At 36.2% G+C, this 10,834-nt stretch overlaps 3 protein-coding genes across 3 annotated transcripts; 2 read left to right on the top strand and 1 right to left on the bottom strand.

Annotated features, from left to right (window-relative positions):
* Positions 1–211: 211 nt before the first annotated feature.
* On the bottom strand, positions 212–2,622 carry eIF2Bepsilon (eukaryotic translation initiation factor 2B subunit epsilon). Its single transcript, XM_019046671.2, has one exon. It carries the CDS (start codon positions 2,272–2,274, stop codon positions 313–315), a length of 1,962 nt encoding a protein of 653 aa, XP_018902216.2. The 5' UTR covers positions 2,275–2,622; the 3' UTR covers positions 212–312.
* Positions 2,623–2,827: 205 nt separating this feature from the next.
* Positions 2,828–5,211, top strand: LOC109033845 (RNA transcription, translation and transport factor protein). The gene is made up of 2 exons (XM_072301992.1): positions 2,828–3,956; positions 5,051–5,211. Exon 1 carries the CDS (start codon positions 3,089–3,091, stop codon positions 3,833–3,835), a length of 747 nt encoding a protein of 248 aa, XP_072158093.1. The 5' UTR covers positions 2,828–3,088; the 3' UTR covers positions 3,836–3,956; positions 5,051–5,211.
* On the top strand, positions 5,057–9,653 carry koko (cyclin Q). The gene is made up of 5 exons (XM_019046675.2): positions 5,057–5,208; positions 6,454–6,551; positions 7,563–7,877; positions 8,865–8,996; positions 9,465–9,653. The coding sequence occupies exons 1-5, from the start codon at positions 5,082–5,084 to the stop codon at positions 9,540–9,542; spliced, it is 750 nt and encodes a 249-aa protein (XP_018902220.1). The 5' UTR covers positions 5,057–5,081; the 3' UTR covers positions 9,543–9,653.
* The last annotated feature ends 1,181 nt before the right edge of the window (positions 9,654–10,834 follow it).

The following is a 10,834-nucleotide window of genomic DNA, read 5'->3' as shown; positions in this document are numbered from 1 at the left end:
CTTGCCAGAGGCTCCGGATGATTTTCCCAGAATGCATCAGATTTTAGACTTTTGAACCAGAACGGATGAGGTAAAGCTGAGTAATAAAGAATTGCCTTACTGGGCATTAGTAGGGAAACACTTATTGAAAAGGAGACAAGTACGTAGGTGTACTGAGAAGCAAATCTCCAAGTATGATAGGCAGAAAAACATTGAATGAACAAAGCTGGAATTTTTTTTAAAAATAAAATTCAATAATTTATTTTAAAATTAAAATAGACAAAAAAAGGAAACGCAAGTTAATTTTTCCAGCAACGCAATATCAAGTTAAACTTATTCACTATCGCTATCAGACTCTTCCTCAGCTTCTTGCATCCATTTGATGAAAGGCATCAGCTGTTTCTTCAACGATTCTGACTCATCACTTAGATTATGATACCACTTCATGATCTCTTCTTCCGCTAAAATGTCTTTCTCATACAAAAAAACGAATACTTTAACCGCCACTTTACCGAATAATTCATTCGACGAAGCCACTTCTTCTATTGCTTGCAGACAGTCCGCCTGGGCATCTTCATTTCGCACATAATTCTTCAAGATTGGGAGGAAATAGATTAGTCTTGATTTCAGTTGCTGCAGGTATTTCCCGAGTTTCTGTACGTTTTCTAATTTCTCCAAGTCTTCGTTCTCTGGCAATGTTAGCAATGCCCGAACAACGTGAAAATTGACTTCTCCCACGCTCACATTGTATGCATATCTTGATGAATTAATTTCTAGTATTAAATTATCACAGAGCAACTTATCTTCAAAGCCACGAACAAGGGAATCAACTACTTCAGAATAGAATAAGTTAGTATCGTCAGGTAGTGGTGTCTGAGCATGATGATCTTCATCGTCACTGAGACTTGTATCACTTTCTGAACCAGCAACTCCGTCTTTCTCTTCATTATCATCATCGCTGAGACACAAGCCAAGGTATTCTTCATTCGGACTATCCTCTTCATAATCGCTGTCCGAATCATCAGCATCTTTGTTTTCATAAATGTAAGCTTGTGATCCGACTTTATCTTTGCTCTCCGAAGCCTGCAACAACATACTCTTTACACACGTTTTTGAATCTAAGACAACATGAGGACCGAGAATACATCCATCCAGTACAGACGAACTCTCCCCTACTTGAGACACAGATCCTAGGACTGCATAGCTGATAGTGCAATTATCTTTCACAATGCAGCCGTCAAAGAGAAAAGAGTTTTTGATGGTAACGTTAGAACCAATTTTACACTGGCATCCGATGACACTATTTTTAATTACCGTGTTATTCCCAATTTGCGATCCTGCACCAATAATCGTATCTTGAAGAAGCTTGCAGTCCTTGGAAAGTGAGATATTCTGTTGCAGATAAATATTGTTCCGCCTGTAGGTATACGGTGCTTGGACATTATTGTCAGGCACTTGTGGGTGTACCCAGCGGTTAATAACATCAGCACTAACCTGCTGGTAAGAGCTCCAACTATTAACGCAGGCAGTATACTCATCTCCTAATAAGACATGACTATAAACTGAACTGGCTAGAATTTCTTCATTGATGAGTAAACCTCTTACAAAATCATCTAAGGTTTGAAAATCAAAATTGTCCGAGAAGAGAGGTGGTACGGCTGCTGAACAAACACAGATATTGGTATCAAGAAGATCATTGCGTATATCAATACTTGGGTACTGTAAAACAATTTCTAGAGGAATATTGAAGCGTTTTGTGGTCGATTTGTCTTGACATAGAACTCGCCCTGTTTTAGAATCAATTGCAAGAATAACATTTTCTGCATTAGTTTTCCTCCGTTTGCCAGCTTCTTTCAGAATTAAAGTCATTACAGCCCCTTTGTCAACTGACTGAATGTATTTATGTTTGTTGAGAATTTTCTGGAACTTGACATTTGATACTGCCGCACCAGTAAAGAGCAGAAAATCGCTCTTGATAATACCTTTGGCATCAAGATCCCGCATGGCATTACCTAAAGAGTAACATCCTTCAGAGATGACAGTGGAGATGGACAGGCCAGGCCACGACTTGTTCTTCACATGCTGTTTGATTTGATCCGCAAAAGTAGAGCAAAAAAGGATGACTTCTTGAATGCCAGCAAAGGAGAGAGACTCAAGGGTGTAGTCAAGTAAAGGGCGATTGACTAGAGGCATTAAACAGGGAGCAATGTCACTGCACACTGGCGCGAAATTTTTGTTAAACGTGTCGGTTATAACAACCGCTACTGTTGTAGCTTTCATCAAATCGCCTGACATGGTAAAATATTTCTGCAGCACTACAAGAAAAAGACAAGCTGAAGGTGTTTTATGTATGTTTAAGATGAAAGTGCTGTTTTAATCACTGAATAAATTGTTTTGAAAACAAAATTCACACGTCGAATCAAGAACACATTCTAAGGATCACACCTTGACAATTGATGATGGGACTGATGGGAGGTCTGATTTTAGGACAGAATGTTCATGACCTAGGAGAAAAAAGGCAAAATACATTATTGTTCAGGGGATAAAATTAAATTTCTTCGTGATAACACTCAGAAAGCACTTAACATCAACTGACTGGGGGAGAACTTTACCATATTTTCTAACCTCTTTCATAATATGATGAGTGATGATGCAGTGAATGATGCAATCGATGATAAACAAACTATTTCTCTTTGGCGCTATCTATTGGCCATGTATTCAATTATTCCCAGCGCCTCGATTGTTGAATCGTTATCGAATAAGTTTGATCGATAACTCCCTACCTTCACAATGATATATATCGGTCAAGGCCATTCGATAGCGATTCACCGATCGACTCTCTCGCAGCAGATCGTCTTGATGGTTGCCGGCATCATATCACGATCACGGTGTGTCTGTGTCATCCGATTCTGATTTTGCAGCGTGTTGAACTTTTTTCTTAGATTTCATAAACTTTTCACCCTCCATTCTCGTGAGTTTATCTGTAATTAACTTCCCGTGAACAGTTTCAGTTCGTAGATATTTTTGCACGTAATTCTTGGTTAATGTTATCGACTTTTTGTGTGGTTCAGGACCTTACCTACAAGGAACAAGTAACAAGCCTTTTTCGATGTTCAGTAGGAAATTAAAAGCCTTAAAACATCACTCGCCCGACTCTGTCGACGTGCGAGATCAAACGCAGTTCAGGAATCTTGTCTATTGGCTGGAGGATCAGAAGATCAGAAATTATCAAATTGATCAGCGGGCAAATCTTCAGAAGATCGACTCTCCTGATTGGCCGAAAGCTTTTGTCAAGTATTGTAAAGACAATGATTGTCCCATAGAGAGTGGAGATCAAATTGAATGTCTTGAGTGGCTGCTGGGTCATGCTGTCAAACTAGAATACGCTGATAACTTCGAAAAGTACAAGAACTTTTCTGCAGAGAAACTCGTCCAGACATCAAGCTCTGCTCCGACAGTCAAATCCGCTAACCCTCTAGACGCCCTTGATTTTGAGAGTCAAGCATTCAAAGACGGTGTGAATGCACTTGCAAAACTTTTGAACATTACTTGCCATCCTGATCACTTGGTAACATTGAAAGCTATCAGTCAATTTGTCTGCCAACGTCTCAGACCTGAAGTTATCGAAAAACCAGAACAGTTTATTGTCAAAGGAAAACCATTCCCAATAGCAGATATTGATTCTGGTTTCAACGAACCAGACCACGTTACGAACCTTGCTGCCAAAATACTGCGTCTATTGTACATTCACGACTTGCGGGACCTGCAAACAAAAATCAACGAGTGTATCGTCAGTACTCAAAGTTTAACTGCCAACCCCAAAACAGACACAAAATTAGGAAAAGTTGGGCGTTAAGATTATATGATCAGAACCTGCGTCACTCTGCATCTTTTGTTATACCTGCAAACCTGTCAAACTCAACCAAGTTGATCATACATTTACCCACTTATTTTGCCTGTCTCGATTAATTTTGACAGTGAGTATCAAATTCTAATCTGTTTTGAATCTATCTACAAAACCGTATACTCAGGTACTCCCCACCAAGTAGATTCTGTTTCAGATAACTTGCCCTTTTTGCTGCACATGTGGTAAGTAGCTATAGAGAATTTGCTATTCCCCGCCTGCTGTGAGATAGGATACATATGTTATCTGAAATGGGCTTTGACATCATATTATTTGCTAGCAGACAGCCAGTCTCTGCACCGTATCATCACTTGTTTTCCCTTGCCATACCTAACCAAAAACACCTGTGGACTTTTATCAAGATAGGTTCTGTTGATGTGTGAAGCCCAATTCAGACAGTCCAAATTTTCTTCCGACAAAAGCAGACAAAAATTTGACTAGAAAATTAGAGGACCAAAGATTTTATTCAAATACTGTTGCCGTATTATATTGTCATAACACTGGACATTAGCATTCAGGTATTTCTGTCAGCTTCTGCTTTTTCGAAGATACAGTGAACCATAACATCTTTGAGACAATTTTGAATTTCTTAGTCCTATATTATTCCAAACAGATGGATTGTCTTCCAATTTCATTTTTCAGCACAGACCTGGAAATGACCTCAACCCTCCATGAGTAATCTCACAGATCTCATCATATCATTAGTCATTAAGAGAAGTAGAAATAAATATTTTTCTTTCTCACACCCTATTTGTCAGCAAAATAGGTATTTTTTGCATAAGGTTTGTTCTGTCTTTTTCACCAATTTTCTGTCAAAGAACATTTCTGTCTCCTTTTTCATGTTCATTTTGTTTATTTAATAATGACTGCCGAAGTATTTTTATTGTTCTGTTAATCAAGGGAGACGAATTGAATAGCTTTTCAAGTCTAAATTGTCTTCTCTGTCTAGTGTATTAGACCTGTACTTTTGATGAATATAATTACAATATCCATATATGTTACCAAACAAAAGATGGTTTATGAGGCATCACAAAATCTCACCTTTTCAGTTGGACGATGAGCCTTCGGCCACCAAAATCGTTTTTAGATCATATTGAGGATAGAAACCAGCTGCAAAGCCATCAGCATGCAATGCATTTTCAGTGATAATCTTTCTCCTTCTTTCAGTCTTGCAGTTCGCTTTTTCCCACTCATCAAGATGAAAGGAATCATCGACGTCCTTCAGCTACAAATAGAAAGGGAGCGAGTCAAACCAATCGTTCAGCCTATCGACTATACTCAACATAATAGCACCTTCTATGGAGCCAGATACATTTTTGAATGCGGTTTGTGTCAATTTTCCTGAATATTGCCACAGTTATTCTTTTTGCTTTAAGACTTAATTTTAATCTGGAACCTTGAGTGAGAGAAAAAGGGGCCTTTCATGAATATTCAAAATTGAGGTTTTGCAAAATTTATTTTGAACAAATTTAACAGGGTCCCTGTGCTGTAATTTTTCATGGAGGTTTTCAGCTGAAACAACTTCAAACCTCTTGTCCAAAGCATACTTAGTGAAAATTGAAGTTCACCTACTTTTTTTTAGCATTGGACTCGGTAGCATTGCTGAGCTTGATGAAAAATTATTATACTTCAATACTAAACCTTCTGTAATTCCTTTTTTCAAAGACACTTTCAACTCAAGAATGCTTTTGAGCCAATAGTTGAAAAATTCTAAGCTTTCATTTCCCCTGTAAAAACTTCAACAATCCACAATTTTTTCCTCAGGAGAATGTAAAAATTTTGCGATACCTTACAGTTTTTAGTTGCTTAGTAATTTCCCTCTGTCTTTGTTCTATGTGTTTTTCATGAAAATATTCCATTCAGTACTTGATCTCCCCTTTCTCATTAACTAATTCGTAAGTCTTGCCCCCAAAAAATAGCTCCATCTCCCAATATCATCTCAAATTGAACATTTTTAGCCTTCCTGGTGCAAAGAATAATCTTTTCATGTATTTGTTTCCTATTATTTTGATCCATTTTTCACAAGTAATAATTAAGATGTGTCAGTTTGACCTTGTATTGTACAAATTATTTTCATACGTTGCTTTGCTGCATAAAACAAGAATGTCCCGCCTATTCGTGCCAACTCAATTTGTATTTTTCTTGTGACCTCAACGCTCAGCATAGCATTTGTAGTATGAGTTTCTTGTGGGATTACATATTCATTCCAAAAATACAAAAGATGAAGGGTTGCTAATTTTCTTGTGATAGAATACTTGGAGACAAGAAAAATAAATAAATTGGAACGAGGTTTTGGAACCAAACTAATCATGATCATAAAATTTTGATAGGACAGGATGATTTGAATGTGTTGTTTTGATACATACCCAACTCAGAATATCTCCTTCATCTGATTAGTTGTAAAAAAATGATTCTAATAGTTGATTCCACTCAATTTTTTTTCTTCAAATGACCAGCATGAAGTTTTACATACGTCTTACTTGCAAGACTTGATCAGGAAACAATGAATTTTTGCAGAATAAATTCAGATGCTATTTTTTTCCTAATTTTATTTTTTAAATGAATTTCAGGTTACAAACTGAACATGCAACCTTTGACCATTGCAACTGCTGCCACAATATTTCATAGATTCTTCAAGAAAGCGGAATTGAGCTCATATGATGTTTACGTGAGTTCTATTTTTATTTATTTCTTAATTCATGTATGCAAACACCAGCTCATGAAAGCCTGAAAAATGCACTATAGAGTAAAAAATGTATGGTTATTCTACAAAAACAAGTTTCTCCATTGCAGTGTTTCGAAGCTGCTTCCTTCTGTACTTTTTTAAAAGAGTAACACATTAACGTGTTTTTACGAAATTTTCAGAGTAGTTTCGAGCAATGAAATTATCTGTTATCAACAAAAAAAAATGAAATTTGAAACTTTGGACCCTGGTTATCCATTCAGTATTTTTCATTTATCCTGATTTTATCACTGTTAGGAGATGATTTTCTCTAAAAATGATGTGGGAAAGTATATAAACACAATTTTGGTCAATTACCCAGGGAGAGGCAATAAAATTTATAATCCTTCGTAAATTCCTGAAGTAAATCAAGATTTCCCCCAAGAAATTCTTACAGAAATTATGAAAATATCTGGTGCCTGCGTCAGAGATTTTTTCGCTGTGACGAGGAAGAATAAGGGAAATAGTAGGAATTGAAGCAATTTAAGCATTCTAGGTACCATGGTCTACGTTTATAAACATTTAGTTTTGTTTTTATGTATGTAACTCCCTTAATGCCTCAGCTCAAAATATAAAAAGCTGATATTTTGAGCTACAGCAACAAGGCAACAATGGATTAAATTTAAAAACAGAGCAGTTTTGTTATGATCAGCTAAAAGCTGATGGTTCACCGTAAGTTTTAAGACCAAGATCATCTCTCTACTGTTTATATGCCTCTCTTGAGTTGGAATTTTGACCCCCTCCCTCCTAATAATTCGTTTCCAAAAATCGTGATTGTTTTGGGCGCTACAATTTATTCTCCATCAACCCTGTAAATTTTTCGAAAGTCAAGATTGGCTGAAACGACCAATTTTGGTCAAGGTCCTTTGCAATTCTTCTGCATGATCCCTCTGTGTGTAACAAAAAGAGAAATTCCGTGAAATTGATCTGGACTACGATTTTTTTTCTCATTCTCAGTTGATAGCTGCAACTTCATTATACATTGCTGGAAAAACGAAAGATGATGCCGTGAAGATCAGGGATGTGATAAATGTGGCCAACAACACCCTTCACAGGGGCTCGCCACCGCTGGATCTGAATGATGAATATTGGAGCATGCGAGATGCAATTGTTCAAGCAGAGTTGCTGCTCATGCGCATGGTCCGATTCGAAGTGACCCACGTCCACCCACATAAGTATCTACTCCACTTCTACAAGTCGCTCCAAGGATGGTTATCACCCTCAGACTGGCGCGAAACACCCTTGATCGAAGCAGCCTATGCTTTTCTGCAAGTATGCTGGTTTTGCCTTTTCCTTGGTGCTAATTTGAAAGGCTTTGATTCCTTTATTTCAAGTACATAATTTTGCGGAACCATGGTGACCGAAGTGTAAAACGATGTTTTTCCATGGTGGTGTCTCAAAGTTTCAAAAGGCAGGCTTATTTTATTTTTTTGAAAGGCAGCAAGCCAACTTCATAACTTGATATGTATACAGAATATTATGCTAATAGAAAAGATAAATCAAGAAAGTTTTCAAGAAATTGTGTTGTCTGGTTTTCCAAAGAAAAAATAAAGTATGACAGGAGGAGGTCTGGAGGTCTACAAAGCTGCATACAGAGATACGTGATTTTGCAATTTTTTCCCCAACCTTTTATTTTTTGGAAAAAACTTGAAATAGCATAGTATGAAAATATTACTAATGTATATCCAAACTCCTAAGAAACTGGAGGATTAATTATCAAAATTTGTATGTTTGCAGAGTTTTTTGTATGTACCTACTTAATCAACTTAGACACAAAGCAAGGCTGAAGGGCTAAAGCTGTGGAGTTTTACAGAGGTGTTGGCAAAAATTTCAATTTCATTGACTCTCGTAGATGATACAATTCAAAAACATGAGACCAAGCTGGATGATGTGCCACCTAAATGACGAGCCCAGAAATCAGGATTTATTCAGGAATATTGATTTCAAATGAGAAAAATGTAGAGATTCATTCATTCATTCTCAAAAATACTGAAAGGCCCTAATGTGTTCTTTTTCTTTTTTATTGTTTCAAAGTAGAGAACTACTCAGAAATAATGGTAATCCCATTTTGAATTGCCTCACTATACTTTCATGAATATTTTCTGAGTTCTGAGGTTCAAATATAGGTTGATTATGACCGTTACAATTGTTTCTTTCCTGTTTTTATTTCTGGCGCTGGACCCTTTTTAAGAATGACGGATTTACTGATCATCAATGGCTACAACTTATCCTTGTATATCTATTCCCTCATTGTTTCAGGATTTTCACCACAGCTCGGTTGTGCTGTATCATAAACCACAGCACATTGCGGTAGCATGCCTAAATCTAGCCATGCAAGTCTACGGTATCCAAGTGCCATGCACCGATGAAACAGAGCGGACATGGTATAGTGTGAGTATCTGTTAAATAACTCCATGTCAATATATCTGTGTGACTGTTTAAGATGTCTTTAGGCAATTGTATTTTCACATAAAAATTCTTCTGATAGTTTTCTCTAAAACTCAGATTTTTTATTCTTGAGACTGCACAAGCACAAAAAAGTATTCTAAGTTAAAAATTTAGATTCCAATTTTTTTTGTCAGTCAGTTTTTGAACAATTTTCTTTAAGGAGCAAGTTCCTGCTTTTGTAGACGGTCAATATGCTTACTTAACTGGATGCTAAAGTAATGCTGGGCTCACATTCTTCTGATTTTGAAGAAAGGAAAAATAGTACGAAAATTGCAATAGGTACTCAAGTTACAATCAAACTATTTTTCTGTAAATATTTATTTTTATCATTTTGTTCTGTTGAAAAAAATGAGTTCTTCAAGCACCCATTAAATTTTTAGTCTATAATTTTGCATTATTTTTACTTTGCAGGTATTTGTGAATGACCTCTTAAACGAGACCCTGTGGGAAATTATGGAATCAATAATGGATGTTTACTCAAAGAAGTAAAATTTCAAGAAATCGCTCAGAAAGATTTTGCATTTAAGCTTTATTACTATTATTTTCATCAAAATTATACGCAGGAGACCAGAAGACAATAAAATTTAAGTCCGCTAAAAATCTGTTTCATTCCTCAAACTTTGTCACAACCTTGACATACCTACCTCCTCAATTTGTATGAGTATGCGACCCAAACTCCTAACTATTTACCCAAGTTTGAAAAGTGATGAATTTTTATTCCTCCTTAGCTCATTATGCCCAGATGTTGAATCAATGAAAATTAAAGAATGAAAGAAAAAGAGGCCATCACTATCAAAACTTAGGGGTGAACAAGTTTTCTTAGCTTTAGGCAGTAGATCGGTAAATCTGTCCTTGATGGTGATCCTTTTTTTTTTTTTTTTACGATTTTACAATGGAAGTTATTGGTCCTTTGAATTAGGGGGTTTAGCAGTCAACAACACAATAAAAACTTGGAACTTAATTAAAACAGTTTCAATTATTTTAGTTCTCTATAAGGGGATATACCAATGGCTTGAGTCATAAACGTATCTCTCCTGTTGGAATCTCTCCTGTTGGAACGTTACAAAACCACTCCTTTTTTTCCCTATACTTCTCTGTGAATTTTCCTCACTTATTTAAAAGATTCACTGAATATTTCAATGAGATATTTTGATTATAGCTCTAAATTAAAAAAATCAAATGAGTGCGAGAGATTATGAAACATTAAATTGGATGCACTTATATGTTTTGCTGCAAGCCATTATTGTGCAGTCAGTTTTTTTCATAATTGTATAAGTTGCAGAAATCAAACAATAAAACAGCAATCAATGCAATAATTCAGAAAATCAGTCAAAGATTAATTTATTTCTTAAATATTTCAAGAAAATGATTTTATTAAGATTTTCGATTTTCATTTTATCGAGCATGAGTGATCGATTTTCTTCTCCTTTTGTTTTCCAACAGCGGAAGAATAATCGGGGTAACCCAGGGAAAAGTAAGTTGATTTTAATCAGCATGCATTTATTCAGGTACATACCTATAAGTAATAAAATATTCTCTGGCAAATGAGGTGACTCATTTATTATTGTCAAGTGAAGAAACATTTCCAAGAGGTTGCATCACGACCCTCTATTTAGCTCATATTCTCAAGTGTTCGTCTTATTATAAATAAAATATTTTCGGAATAACAACGCGAAAGGAATTCGCTATAAATTAAATAAATGTTGTAGCAAAACTTTTAAGCCACCGGTCGCGGTAAGTCCTTGTTGGCGAAATTCAAATTTCGCGCCAGTTTGGCCGCG

Source organism: Bemisia tabaci, chromosome 6, assembly GCF_918797505.1.
Source record: "Bemisia tabaci chromosome 6, PGI_BMITA_v3".
Taxonomy (NCBI): domain Eukaryota; kingdom Metazoa; phylum Arthropoda; class Insecta; order Hemiptera; family Aleyrodidae; genus Bemisia; species Bemisia tabaci.
The sequence above is the reverse complement of the archived record's forward strand: the minus strand, read 5'-3'. Positions and strand labels throughout refer to the sequence as shown.